At 37.4% G+C, this 15600-nt stretch overlaps 1 protein-coding gene across 2 annotated transcripts in view; it reads left to right on the forward strand.

Annotated features, from left to right (window-relative positions):
- The window catches only part of SLC2A13 (solute carrier family 2 member 13), a 152697-nt gene that overhangs the window by 104924 nt on the left and 32173 nt on the right, over nucleotides 1–15600 (forward strand). For both annotated transcript variants that reach the window (XM_051805017.1, XM_051805018.1), the window contains exons 5-6: nucleotides 1330–1493; nucleotides 6288–6408. In XM_051805017.1, coding sequence (XP_051660977.1) covers nucleotides 1330–1493; nucleotides 6288–6408 — 285 coding nt within the window. The remainder of the gene's footprint in view (nucleotides 1–1329; nucleotides 1494–6287; nucleotides 6409–15600) is intronic.

Raw genomic sequence — 15600 nt, forward strand, 5'->3', positions numbered from 1 at the left:
GTGGAGGTCCTCTCCTGCTGCACCACAAGTTGGTTGCATAGGCATGACCTCAAATAGTTGTCCTAGGGAAGAGGAGCTGAGGAAGGGAGCTGGGAGGCTCTAAATGTCTTGTCTTAGCCAACAGGCGAGAGGGTAACATCCAGCCATAGGCACTGTCATTTATGGCTGGTAGTGTCTTAAATGGCATCTGAGCATATTGTACATCAAGGATTATTGATTTGAAATAAAAAGCGGATTATGTTTACAATAGAAAAATAAGAACCACTACAATTTCTGAGGCTGGCACATCTGGACATTAAGACAACAAGGGGACATTAAAGCAAGCTGCAGTTTGACCAAAAAAGAAAAAAAGTGAGCTTTGACATTTTTGATGGTTATTACTGTGTGATAACCTGTTGGCTGTGAGTGTTTGAGGGCTTGAATATTCAGTATTTCAGTCAGCATAAATTAATAGAACAAGATGAAACGTGCTTCTACAGCATGAACAAAAGTACTCATGTGTTTTCTTGAGGGTTTATTTAGCTCTCCCTGAGAACATGGGCATAGTATCTGTGTTCATTTGATCTCTGTGAAAAATGGTAGAAGGCTTCATTTCTCCTCCCTTTTCATTTTCTTCAGTTGAATTTTTTATGAGTTATTGTTTATGTGGGAGGACTGATTCCTTTTAGAGAGAAGTAGAACATTCTGTCAAATTCTCCTGTTGGATGCAGATTCACATCCCTGCAACGTGGTGCTAAGGAACTTCAGAGCAATCACATTCTGGTTAGACAAAAGTAATACCACAGAGAGGGTTTCGTGAGCTTCAGTGGCACTGAAATAAAACTACAAAACCTAAAATCAGGAGGTTGCAAGTGTCACTTGCAACATGTTGGATGCCATAGATTAATTCCGTATGACCTTTAACGGGAGTGAAAATCTATTTGATTTTGAGCTCTCTTTCCCTAGACAGTACACTGAGTGCTAAAATCCCATGTATTGGCATAAAAATAGATAGAGCACAAAAAAGTGGCTGAATTTGAAAGCCAGATTAATTTAAATTAAAAATGCAAACCCCATTTGTAGCAGAGTATGACTGACCATTGAAAATACAAACAACCAAGAGAATAGCAGTTCGTCTGTTGATGTCCACCGGTCAAAACCAGTCAGGTGTGAGTTATGCCTTGGTTATGCCTGATTTCCCAGGATAATTGGATGTCAGTCTGCAGCTGCATTATGCAGGAGGTCACACTTGATATTCGTTATGATCTTTTTCAATTTAAAATCAGAAACTATAACATGAGCCAAATTGAAATAAATGGTGTTCGTATTTGTCTCTCCCTCCCCTCATAGGTACTACAGTGCTACCATTCTGCAGATGTCAGGAGTGGAAGATGACAGGCTTGCAATCTGGCTGGCTGCACTGACAGCATTTATAAACTTCATTTTTACTCTTGTGGGAGTCTGGCTTGTTGAAAGAATGGGTCGCCGGAAACTTACACTTGGTAGCTTAACAGGTGAGTGTTTCATTAGTGTTTAGTATCTTCCTTATAATTATTAATAAAAGGAAAATAAAATTTCAAGAGCAATTTTTTTCAAAGTAGTCCTCTTTAAAATTACAGTGTTGTTGCCATCTTCTCCCTGAAATCATTCAGCCTTTCAAGACTAGTAGTATAGTACCACAGTTAAAGGCTAATTTAAAAATGACAGCATGTTATTTTTTCAGGTGAGTTTCTCCTTCAAGCCATGTTTAACAATGTTTTTATTTAGCTTTAGCTTTTTTTTCCAATTTAAGGAATCAAATGCTTGGAACTTCACTCCTGGTTATTTTTTAAATCTCCTATGTAATTCCTGGCGGATAAACTGGAATTCAGAACCATCTCATGAAGAAGTACCAGGGAAAGCATATTGCATAACCATTGCAGCACTTCTTAAAAAACAATGCAGTTTTTGCATAGTTACCTCAGATACAATGCAGTAAATACCTTACATACATTAGTGTTATTTTAATTCATCTCCTGTATGAGATACTAAAGGGCAGAATTCTGGGTTTGTACATTTTATCCAAATATTCAAACACCGTAACTCATCACAACAGTCTTCTCTTGGAAGCAGGAAAATGCAGAGCAAGCACCCACCCTGTGTTTAGTATGTCCTGCCATGAACCTGCTAATTCCCTGTTTATTCCTGCATCATGGGCTCATTCTGGCTGAAGTGATCTGTGACTGATGCCTGCCTCTGGCTGAATGTCTGGAAGGTTCAGACATTTTCAAGAACATGGTTTCGAAAAGAGAAACAGTTCCTTCTCCTCTTGAAATAATGTTCAGAAGTGTTTGGCTGGGAAGGTTTAATGTCTCCATATTTTGTTCTGTTGTTGCTGTCAAGGATCCAAACTTCTAGTTAGTGCAACACAGCAGAGTGGGACCAGCTGCCATGTGCAGTTCCCAGCTTCCAGTTGAGTTAATCTACACTCGAGTATTTGAATGTGTTTATATAGGCAGAACAATGACAACCCAGTGACATGTCTGGGTACACAGATACGTTTGGTACACAATTACTCAGATCTTTAAATTGAAACATGCAGTTTGGAGGCAGTTTGGTGTTCCAAGTTGCAATAAATGTGTATTTGCTTGGTTATAATTTTGATTTGGAGTCAAGAAACCTGAAGTGTTTTTCACAATCCAAGTTCAGAAATGAGGTGATGACAGAGGAGATTGTAAAAGCACATTACTCACGTCTTAAAAGATATCAACAAAAATCTCAAATTGATACTTTTATCACAGTCTGCATGCAGATCTATTAAAATGCCTCTCCCCCATAAGTTCTTTGATTCCTCCAACCAGTCTGTTTTCTTGTTTTTCTGTGAAGCAGATTTCTCCAGGCCCTGCACTGACGCTTCTGGTGCTTGGGTGCCACCTCTCCTTTGTACTCTGTTGGAACAGAGTATTTATTTATTTATTGATTTGACCCTAATAATCTCAAATGTCAAGCTAGCCCCTCAGAAGTTTATCTGGACTCAGCTGTAGAGCTGTTATTCCCACATGGACTTTTCATATGATCAGAGCTCTTTGCTTTTTGGCTCTGTTTAACATATTCAAAGGCTGTACATTTGAAATGTAGATATAAATGTCTCTTACAAAGCATATTAGTCGTGGAACAAAGTAGGATATAGAAATAAGACATAGAATTAACAATGCATTAAAGGATTATTTGCTAATGATGTGTGGACACAAAGTAATTGTTTTGTAAAAATTTTCTTTCTTTTGTGGTCAGTTGCTGGCGCTCGGTCTGCAGCATCACTTGAGCTGTGCTGCATTGCTTCCTGTGGTTTTTATCATGCAGCCCCTCCTTAAGAAAAGTACAAATAATGACAATAATGAAAGCATATGTCATCTCTCTGTACCATTTAGAATTTTTTTATTCAACAGTTGAAACTTTGATTTAGGTAGTGGTGGATATGATCTGTTTTCCTTAACAAGAGTGCTGTGTAATAGAATGATAATTACTAAATCTGCTGATGGATTTGTTTTCCATGTTGAGTTTTCTCAAGAGGTAAACATATTTTTTACTGCTCTTCTTTGCATTTCCAAGGACATTAACTTTCACACTGAGTTATTACTGGCAGTTTGTCTGGTCTTTGGGGAAGCTGGGTATGCCCCAGTCTCTCATTGCACAAAACGAAAACAAAACTACTATTTTTGCCTACTGCTGCACAGCTGTGGGGTTTTGTTTTATCGATAAAGGCTAATTTATTAGATGTTTATTAGAGGAAAACCTGCAAGAATAACCAGAAGAGAGATAGTAACATTAATATTTTGATTAAAAGCCGATATACTGTAATTTCATTTTGTAAACTCATGTGCTTTTCCTGCTTTATGAAAACTTTGAGAAAGAGCTATTTTACATTTCATTTAATGTGTCTTTATAATTTTCAAAATATTAGAAACTTTTGAAAAATTGAGCCCTTCATATAGGGTTAAGAAAATTATAGTAAACTGCTACTAAAAAAAAAAATGACATTTTTCTTTCTCTTTACTGCAGTTACCAATTCATCTTAGTTTCACATTCATTTTATAACTGGTTATCATTTCTTTATCTTTCTTCTTTTTCTTCAGTTAACTTCTTTCTTCAAAGCTGTTAATTGGGAAACATGCAGGAATTTTGACAAGTATGTTATCCATTTTATTTGTGGTTTTCTTTTTCCCCTTCAGAATTTGTCGATTTGAAAGCAGGGTGGTACTTGAGCATTGGACAATCTGTGTCTTTCTAAAACAGAGAGGATCTAAAATATCTTCAGGATATTTCTGGGTTTTTTCCCATTTCAGCTAATGATGTGCTATAATTGTTTGTTTTTGTTCATCATAGCACAACTTCCCACAGAATGAAAACATATTAAACTTCATTTCCCCAGGTTTACATATTGCGTACTTTTCCAAAGAAATAAGACATTTACAGAGGTTCTGGAAGTGAATGTTAGTGTATTTGGTTAACTTGAAAGACAGACAAGGCATATTTAAAATGAATATGAGTAAGATTGTAAGCCCTGTCTAAAGATATTTTCTGTCTGGTTTATGGCATTTTGAAAGTACAGTAAATCTAGTGTAATATCCAACCCGCCCAGAATACTGGTATTATTAGCGTACCTACCGGCCACAGCAGTACAAAGCCAAATATGGAATAAATTGAAATATCTTACGGTGAGTAGGTGCTTTTTCCACACACAGTTTGAGTTTAATGTCTTCGTTGCCTCGGTTCAGGTAAATGTGTCATTCAGCCTTCTGCACTTCATGCACATTCCTTCCTGTTGGCCATAACTGCTGCACAGGCACATTCATGGATAATTATATTACACATCTTTGTACTTAAGATATTATTTATCTCTCAGGAAAAGGTTTCCACATACTTGGTGAGTTTGCCAGCTGGGAAAATCTCGCTTTTCTCTTTAAAAAGACATTCAAACCCACCCCCAAAACTGCCAATACATCCGTTCTGTTCTCCGCCCAGCAAAAATAGTTTAAACTTCAAAATAAAGACCAGATAATGCATAATTTCTCAAAGATTACCAGACTGACATGTTGAGGGGTTTAGTGTAATGGCATTTCTAAAGGTTCACACAGATGCGTTACTGAGAAAATTACTTACATGCTTTTAACATACAGAGCAAAGAGATGATGAGAAGTATTTGGAATTTAATACAATGTCTTTCATTTGCCCTTAGTCATTAAGCTATATCACTGCACACTTGTAAATGTGTGCTACCTTCCTGCTGGGATGTGCTTCCGTGGTCCGTGAGTCTGGTTTTATGCAGTAAGAATAACGTCATTGCGCGATCAGTCACTAACTCACAAGTAATGTTATTACTCATTTTCTACTGCTATTACTAGATCAGGCCATACATGTTGTATATGACCTCTCAAATAAAATATGCCACATAAATAGTGAGTATTCAAATAGGTATACAGGGTATTTTGTACAATGTAGATCTCAATGCATCGTTGAGTAGCAGGATGTAAAGGTTTTATTAGGTCTGAGTTTGAAGCACTTGCAGTAGTATCATGAGTAGTGAGGTATGTCAGTTTTCATTAAAATGATGCAGTATATTGTGTGTGTGTGACAAATAAGGTAGGAAAACTGTGAGTTGTGTTGTAGTAATGACCTGTTGCACAAAATACAAACCTCTTTTGTCATCTTCCTCTCCTCATTTTGCCCAGCTCTTGCACAAGGAATTTGTTGGGGGAGACAGGAGCAAACAGATGGAAAGAGAGTTTTTCCTAGCAGATGTTATGTCTGCTCTTTGAAACAAGATCAGAAATTGATGTTGGACTTTTTGATGGTGTTTTTATTAAATGTCAAATTTCTCTCATTTCACAAAGGGAAGTAGAGTCAACAAAAAAGCTGATGCTATTTTCTTTTTTACAGAAAAGTCTGCAAGTCTGGGTGTGAGAGTGGGAAGAAGTGTGGTGATTTCAAAGTCGCTGTTAAATTTTATCTTTACAGTAATGTTTTAAACACCAAAAATAATATTATCTGTTCATTCATGCAGTTGTCAATTTCACATATTACAGAAGTGTCAACCTATTAATTTAATATCTGGACATTAAACTCGATGCACTCGACTTTAACATTTAACCTAATTCAAGATGTGGATGTCGCAAAGGGTATTTTCTTAGGTTCTCATCACAACTCCTTAGGGAATGCCTTGTGCATAGTGATGGAGTGCCTTGCTTTTCCAAGCAGAGTTCAGTTCAGTAGAGAATTATATCATGTGCTCTAGAGAAAAGTATCACATTGTTCTTTATCTGTATTTTTAGGTACTGCTGTAGCACTCATTATCCTAGCTTCGGGATTTTTGCTATCAGCTCAGGTCTCGCCAAGAATCACACTTAATCCACCAGATCCTTCACATCAAAACTCTACCTGCACAAAATACAGGTGAGATTTCATGATCATTCATCCAATCTTCTTGAAGATTGTTTCCATTTAATTGAGTTTTACAACTTAGTGGAGTAATAGGCAGTTATTCACAAAGCCTGGCACAAGGAACTAAACTAAATAGCTAAAGGTTAAATCCTAACTTCCCTCTGTAGAGAAGATTAGACCCTGATTAAATTCTCTGAATAATCCTTTGGAGTTTCTTGGACTAAATAAGATGGTTAAGTGGCAAATTCCACATTTACCTCCTGTGATATATCACACTTGCTACAAGTCATAGTGTTCACAAAGTCAGGAATATTTCACAAGGAATTTGTAAAAATACTTGCTGTTATTCATCTGCTTGTACATTTGTCATGCATAACAGCTGTAAACTCTTCAAGAATGTGTGTTTCTTGCCTGTGGTTTTCCTGAGCGGAAAAAAAAAATAAATCTTCAGTTAATTACATACCAATTAATAATTAAAATAAATGTGATGCTTTTGACCTATTTTTCTATAGTAGGTAGAAGATGCACTTCCATATGCAATCATAGTTTCAAGTAACATTACTTCTGGGGATTTAGGAATGTGTAATACTCTGTATTTTGTGAGTTTTATTCACATGTGGGTGCTCTTTTGTTCAGTTAGCTGGCAGACTAGAAATTTCCCTATTCAGAGAAGACTAGTTCAACGGCTGAAGAAATTCTTACTTATGTTCAAAATCTGTTTTACAGGTGTTTGTAATAGAAATAAATGCCAAGAAAGGAGAGCTACACCTTTAGATTCCTAGCAGTGTTGGCTGGTTCATGGCTTTTCTTATGCTAGAGCAATGTCTTAGATGAAAGATTCTAAGGATCTGGGGAGGGGATGGAAGGTATTCGTTGAGTATAAATAGATACTAATAACTGCAACATGAGATACTACCAGATATAAGGATTTCTACATGCAAAATCCTGTATTTTTACTTGGTTTTTACTGTGGAGCTATACAGCAGTATTTTGCAATTTTTGAGATGGGCATGTCTACAAATGGTGAGTAGTCTGGTTAAAAGATGTAAAGGAGGAAGAGCTACCAAATGCTCTCCTTTTGCAATAATATTTCCTTAAAAGAAGAATGTGAGAAGGATTTGCCTAGGACTTCAGTTAACTGTGTGGAAGGGAAATTTTTAAAATTGTTTTAGTCATGAGAAAGTAGATGGTATTTTCACCGTTCCACTTGGGTTAGAAGTTCAGCATAACATGCATGGTCTTGGAAGGAAGAGATGGAGTCTGCAAACCAAAGGAAAGCTAAAGGCTGGATTTTATGCCGTGTGGCTCACCTCTCCCTCCTTTTTGGCCCTGGACGTATTCCCTGTGGCAATTATGGAGTTGAATCAAAGAGATTCTCAAACCAGAGGATTTGGAAGTAAAAGTCTACTCTGAATAATGCCAGTGTTCCATATCTTCTTTGCTACTCCAAGAACAATACTGTATAGATAGCCTCCACCTAGGGCAGCAAGTGTTACTGCAGAGAGTTACAAACAGGATATCCAGTCAAAGTAAAAGGAGGTAACTTAATGGCAGTGGTCTCTTGCTGTTTAACCTATATTTTAGCTTGCACCACTGTAACTGTTGGTGTCTTAGATTGCTTAGCATTGTCTCTTGCAAGCCTTCAAGAGGTCTCAGAAAGTTTGGGAAAAGCAAAAGGCAGCAGGACTTCAGAAGATGGACAAGTAATGCCATCTCACTGTAACTGCTTTTGAATATGTGTGCCTACACAAATGCAGCTCACAGTCTTCTTCATCTAATGGTGACACAGTGCTTCTCTGAGGTGAGCTATCCTTAGGGTATAAACCTATTTGCAGCCTGGGCATTTCAGAGTGTGGAGGTGTTTCCTAAATATAATTTGCATTTGTCTTTGCCAAAATGTATTTATAAGTTATGGAAACTTCAGTTATTTTGCTGACAGAAGTTTCACTGACACTGTTCAGAGTAAAAATGCTTTTTATGTTTGCAAATCTGTTGTGTTTGAGTAAATGGGGGTGTCCATTAAGAAACCCTTGGAGCTACTACAAACAGTATGTTTGCTTGTTGTTCCTTCAGATCCATATTCCTCTGCACAGATTAATTCCTGCTGCTAGAATAACAATGAAGATAGAACAGACTAGCAAATAAAGAGCATAGTCATTGTCCTAATTCAAAAAAGCACCTAGGGCTTGAACACTGTGTTCTGAAAGAGCTGTGCCATGCAAACAGAGTAACAAGATACTTGTACATGTTTACAGAAAACAAACCAGTAACATATGCTGTGAATATCAAACAAAATATTTTCATTTAGTGTAGGGATGTACAATATCATAGTCAAACAGACAAAAAATAATCCATAAATCTGTGAAACAAAATTTGAATCACAGAAATAATGCAAATTTAGCAGGACACTCTGAACACTGAAATCTGTTTTGCCTTCTCACAGGTGGAAGTGGGTGTGTGTCTCACTGAGGAGGGGCAGAGTGAATGCTCTCTCTGTGCCATCCTTAAATCAAACTTCATTTTCACACTCAGCTGTGTAAGGTTGTGTAGATAATTTGCAGTGTGGTCACCTGCTTTGTTTGATCTTAATCTCCTCAGCAGCCATGATCTGTTACATATCATCAAGGCCACAGAGAAGCTCAGAGGTAAATTTAAGAATACAAACCAATGCCATCCCAAAATTTATCACCTTAGAAATGAAAAGATGAACTAGCCATTCCTATTCTGACTACCAAAACTCTATGAACATGTTCCTGTTTTTACTGGGAACTTGCCTGGTTCTGGAAGGGGGTCGAGGTTGGGGCATTAGGACATTAGTTACCCTCCTACCTTTTCTCAGTCTTTAAAGAATCAGTGGTGTGACTGTTTGGGAAATTGAGCCATTTCTGTAAAATGACTGTTGTCCTGCTGCCTTATATTCTTAGTCCTTTTGTCTCCTTTTATTCATGTGTCTGTCTCTCTCACTGCACTTCTTGACACTTGGTCAGCTCTAGAAGGCATAATGTGAACTTGCTCTGCTTAAGCAAAATTTTTCTTCTCAGTTACTGTATGAAAATGGTAAATATTGTGTTAAGCTTAGGTTAACACTCATATCTTAAGGAAATAATACCTGTGCACAAGAAGTTTCTCAGGATCCTTCCTGAACACATTGTCTTCAGGCTGATTAGAATAATACAGGCGGTGCCAGCTGTGCTGGGCACACAAGGACTCTGCTGTTCATCTTTGAATTAGTCACCCTCACGTGGTTAATGTTCCTAAGCTTGTTGTACAAATACACACCACCGAGATGGAGGCACCAATATTTAGTACTCTAACACAGCCATTTTATAAGATAGCTAATGGACAGAAATATGTATTTTCTTTATGAATGTAGCAAAAATATATAATTGTGATCAGTCCTGAAAAACTCAGCTAACCTAGTAACTGAAGCTGGTTTTATTGTATTTAATAGCCTTAGGATACATATAGTAAGTGTATTAGCTATTGTGCTTTATTTTATTGACATAACTCATTGATAGTGAGTTATTTATCAGCAAACTAAGTGTTGGTACTCTGCATAATGTCACTGTATCATGGAACCAGTATCTTTTAAAGTGTGAGTCTCATTTTCTGTTTCTAATACCAAAATACTTGAGCTACTGGTCTTACTGACAACTGAGAATTGCAATAATAAATATAGTAATGTGGTTTGGCTATTAAGGTAAAAAAATTATGAATATGCGAAGAGATAAAAATGTTTGAGAATACTTTTGCCAGCTCTTATGAAGTGTAATTAAAATTCTGATAGTTTGTGTTGTAGAACTCTGAAGTGACCTCAACATGGTCTTGGAATATATTAAGTGAATAATATAAGGTTATATTGCTTGGTAATAATTTTCTTTTTGCTGGCATGTTGCTCCTATCAATCAAAACTTGTAATTTAATTTTAAATTATAAAGAATAGGAAGGAGTATGTCAGTCCATGTAGTAAGCATCTTTAATGGGAGTGAGGAAAAAGTCCTCTCTTTAATTTAAACACAAAGATCTAAAAAGTGACTTACCTGAACTATAATATCTATGAGTGCAATGCCATCCCTGTAACTTGTTAACATTTCCACATACTTTGACTCAAACTCTGCACTTACGAGGAAATAAGGCATTGTTATTCATATAGTAACCTACTAACACTTCACATCTCTGCCAATACTTCTAAGACTTTGCTGTTTAACAAAAACTGAAACAATGCTTAGGGAATTTTTTTCTAGTTTTCCAAAGTGATGATGTTACACCTTACATGGTCTGCAGGTTTTAGTCACACAAGGGTGATTTTAATCAAGTTTGAACAAGGCTTCTGTCTGATCTACCTGGAAGCTGCTAGTATAGTATCTATGTGTAGGGTCTCTTTGGAAGAGTAGTTTTAAAAACAAAATATGCTACAGAGACTGCCATTACATCCAAAATAAAGGTACATATAAGTCAGATGTATTTGTTCCTTATTGTCTGTGTTGCTCTGTTCCAGGAATAAATCAGGAAGCTCTTATGCTAGGGGCTATATAAGTTCAGAAAAAAATATCATCAAAGACAAGAAACAACTGATTCCTGTGAGCAAGTAGATCAGGACACTTTTCGTGAGGTGTCAGTATTCCAACACAGTATACCAAGGTGTTATAGCAGTACTGGTGTAGCCATGAGGATCTAAGGACTAGGTAAGGTTTGTAAAGAGTGATTTCCTTTATAGGACTGTGACAGGTGGGAAGAATAGGTGAGCCTTCGGGGTCCTCACCAGATCTAAAGCAGAAGTAGCAAACACCAAGAGGCCAAAAACAGTTGCTCTGAGGTTATATAAATTATGTGGCATAGTTGAGGCATGTGAGCCTTTGTGAAGAAGGTTTAAGGAACATTGGAAGAAAGCTAATGTGTTTTTGTGTGGCTGGTGTATCAGGAAGGATAAGGATTCAGTACTGGTCTGGAACTCTAGGGAGGACACCAAGGAATAGTCTCAGTGGACTAGATGGAGTAGGAGCCTGATTTGAAGATGAGAAAAGCTTAATCATACTTGAACATAACTGTGATTTAGATCTGTTGGAGTAGCTGTGTGGTAAATTACAGAATTGCAGCCAGCACACAAGTACTGTGATTATAAATTAGAGCTTTTCCTTATGGACATCACTGAGTGGATACATGTGTGGTATCACGTGTGGATATACACCCAACAGAGTGCTGGTAGACCTTACTGTCATTTGATCTCCTATAATAGCAGGAAAGTGCTCTTGAAGTCCAAGTGGGTTTTTCTCATTCTTGGTTAAATACTGTATTTCCTGTGTCCCAGATATGACAGCTGGAAGTGGTATCAGGCAGTTAGCGCACATTTTCACTTCTTAAAGCATCCCCTATGTTCTCGTCCAGTTATATTCAATCTAAATCTAGTGCTTCACTTTTGGAAACAACACAGGAATCATCAGAACTGTAAAGAGGGGCTTGATTTTGTGCCTGAGGCGGGGTGAAACGTGCAAGCAGCACAAGATGTCAGACACAAGCATCAGGCAGTTTTCAACACAAAATGAGCTTGTGTATAAAAATGAAGTAAGCTATTTACCAAAAAACCCTAAGTTTCCTAGTTTTGTAGGCGGCTGAAGGCATCAATATCCTGACATGTGAACAGAGCTGATACTGCAGTATCTGTCCAAAAGTCCCTATATTTTTTTTGTTGGATTTAATACCTTGGCTGTTTGGATTCATCAGTTGCCATTTACTGCGTCCAATTGAGTAGACATGTCCTGACCAGTGATACTCAGCTCATGTGTCTTGGGCATTTTCTTTCATTTGGAGCTGGAGGAAGAGACATTGTCTGGTTTTAAACAGGAGAATACAAGCACAGAAGCAAGGAAGTTTGTTGTTGTTTTATAAGGAACTGGAAAGCAACTACATTCCATGCTAAGGGAGGCAGAAGACTATGTGCATAACCAATCTTGAGAGCAAAGATTAAATCTGAGGGCATGCTAGACAGAATGAAAGATCCACCTGGCCTAGGATCATGCTTCCACTGTAGCAAACAGCAAGCTGGAAAGAGTAGAAAGCAGGGGACAGTCAAAGTGGCATTCCTTCCAGCCTGCAGTGATTTTCTGCTTATGTTCTCTCTGGGAGGGATTTGCTAATCCTCTGTAGATACTACAAGATCCTACCATCCCTACATTGAGCCTTTCCTGAAATGGTTTTTGTTGTTCCTGCAGTTCTATGAGTAAAACCTTATTCAGGAATATGAATATTTGCATCATACAGAGCAGGAGCAGTGTGTTCAGCAAGCCCATGACACTAGAATTTACTCTCTGGAGAAGACAGGACATGAACAAAATGTCCTGCATAAGTATCTCAAGTTGGAAGGGACCCTTAAGGATCATCAGGTCCAACTTATATGTTGTGGATGTATCAGATCTTCACATATAAATCCTTCTTCACATACTTGGGCTGCTTGTGCAGCGTGTGCTCGGTGTGAATGATGAATCCAAAAGAAGTGGAAGGAGTCTGTCCCAGAAAACGTCTGTATTTGGGGACATTTTGATACTCTTGAGTGGCTGTTCATGCTACTCACATAGTAGAATATTATGCAGTCAGGTGTTACATTCTGTCAAAGAGCTACACAGTCCACAATATATTATCAGGTTTGGTTTGCATTTCTGTAACCGGACAATAGGAAGATACTGATACATTTTGTATTGGATAACAGAACATAGAAGGCGGAGTTGTAAGTTCTTTAAAATGTGGCAAAAATTAAAATCAATTAAATGTTTTGAAATGAATAATTCAGAAACTGAGTTTCATCTCGAAAAAGACAAAATAGTGTGACAACAAAAGAAATGGCACTTGCAGAGCAAGGGTAGTGGACAGAGGTCTTTTTAGTGCTGAATCACTCAACAAAAAGTGGCAAAGTACAACTTGCAGCTCACATTATGAGACTGCTGAGAATTGTAGGAAAGTCATTACTTCAAAGGTTATTTTGCAAATTTAAAGCACAAAATGTAATGACAAACCAAACATAAGCAGTGGGGGAAAAGCAATTGTGAACCTTTTATTGTCATCTGGAGGGTCACTTTGGCAGGTCAGAGATTTTATTCAGTATTTTTAGAGACTGTACTGGAGGCTCGTAAACTACACCGTTAGGAAGAAAGAAAATAGTAGTTTTGGTATAAAGAAAAATGTGCACATCTAGTCAATTAATAATTCATCCCCACACTGTAAGATCTCTGTGAAAGAGGATGGTGCTGTGAACTTTGTGATCAACCTCTAACCTAAGGAACGGTTAATCAGGCAGCCTGCTCCAGAGCAGAGTATTCTGAAAGCTGCTGATGCTCAGGCTGGCAAGAAATTGCTATTGAGGGACCTCAAAGTTAGTGCTGTCTGCCTTTCTAGATGTCAGTTATTCCTGTTTGGTCAGATAAAGAGAACATGTTGACTGTGTTGGCAGAATCAGAGGGAGGAATGGCAGATTTGGGGATATATATTCTAATAGTCCATCAGCTTCTCAGTAAACATGCTGTGACGATGAAGCAGGAACCCAGAAATCCCATTTCATGGCAGTTCCCCATAAACTGAAAGGTCAAGCTGCTGAGACTTTTGTTCTGTTGAGTTCATGCCACACTGATATGCAAAGAAGCTGGGTGTCTTTGAACTTCTGGAGCCTCACATTCCTGGTTGTTGTTATTCTGCTACACAGACTGAAGCATCTGAAGTCTAGACACTTGCCTTCATGTTGGGTTGCCTAGGAGCCCAGCTGGTAAGCAGGGAAGGAAACAAGGACGTTATAAAACCTTTCTGCTGTAATGCTGCCTGGTTTCATCAAAATCAAATAATCTCTCTCAGGTAATTCAATATTGAATTGTCAGTCTGGTAGAGAACCATCCTGCCTGGGAATTTTCAACTGACTCTTCACAGGTGAACTTGTTTTCAAGACACTGGCTCATAAACTTAGCACAAATATAAATATTTCATGATAAAGTAAAGGAAACATATCTCCCATTTATAATTGGATGCAAATTTCCTTTTCTACCTAGACATCCTGGAGTATTCTTGTATAGAGCTTTCGAGACCATAACTGATCTGTGGTGTAGATTTGAAGAATTATCAGTATTTTTGTAGATTTATCCTCTGACATATATTTGGATATATATGGGTAGGGTCGATAAGAAGGTACATTTGAGGACAGAAAGGAGCTCTGTAGTAAGTTTTATGTTGTGCATTTCTTTTCCTGATATATTCTATGTCCTATATTATTTACATTACTATGAGCAGGTATGTCAGAATATGTGCTCAGTTTCAAATTGGTTAAATAGTTTTGTTTAGCAAACAGCAATGGGACTGGCATGAATAAGGACATAAGCCTGAAACTACTATATATTTTATTTCTAGAATAAACAGCCCCAGCACAAGATGTCTTTGGTTGGTTTTTTATTGCTTCTCTGAAAAAAAGTCTTCTTTGCTTATTTCATGCTGTGTCTTCTGTGATCATTAGACTTTATTAACTGACACAGATTTCCTTACTGTGTTATGAAACAGTTGTAATGTGTATATTTTGGGATTTGGGAGGAAAAAACATTGGTCTTCATCTTATCAAAGACAACATAAAATTTTCTGTCAGTGATAAAACAGTGCACAGAAGAATGTTAAATGTTTTGAACAGCCTACCCTAAATCTGCTGGGAGTTAGATTTGAAAGGGCTTTAAGTCTTGTATATTGAATTTCTGTTTTTCCTTTGACATAAATTGGTCTTGTCCCTAAAACCTAAAGTCAGAGCCTGATTGTATGAACTCATTGTATAGTTAATGATGAGAAATCCTAAAGTAAAGGCTGTAAATAGTTATTTAACTGTTCAATCTGAAAGGCAAGCTTTGGAAAAGCTGTGGAAAATAATAATTTTAAATTATTTAAATTCTTATGAGAAACTGTAACCTCTGACATTTGGCATGACATGAAATCCAGCATCCCTTATTATGTCGAATGCCAAAAGGAAGACCAGTTAGATTTTTGATGTTAAAGGTCCTTTCCAACCTAAATTATTCTATGATATCCAATAAAACCGGAGGATCAGCTGACAACCATCAGGTAACAACCATATAGACACTGGAATCAATAATCAAATCTCTTCATTTTTTTTCTGGATGGGAAGGAGAAATAAATAAGATATCTTCTGCTTCCTACTTGTCTGATTACTGATGCCTAGCACCAAATGAG

The sequence above is a fragment of the Manacus candei genome, unplaced genomic scaffold (assembly GCF_025592945.1).
Source record: "Manacus candei isolate 608988 ecotype Guabito, Panama unplaced genomic scaffold, ASM2559294v1 h1tg000063l, whole genome shotgun sequence".
Lineage (NCBI taxonomy): Eukaryota > Metazoa > Chordata > Aves > Passeriformes > Pipridae > Manacus > Manacus candei.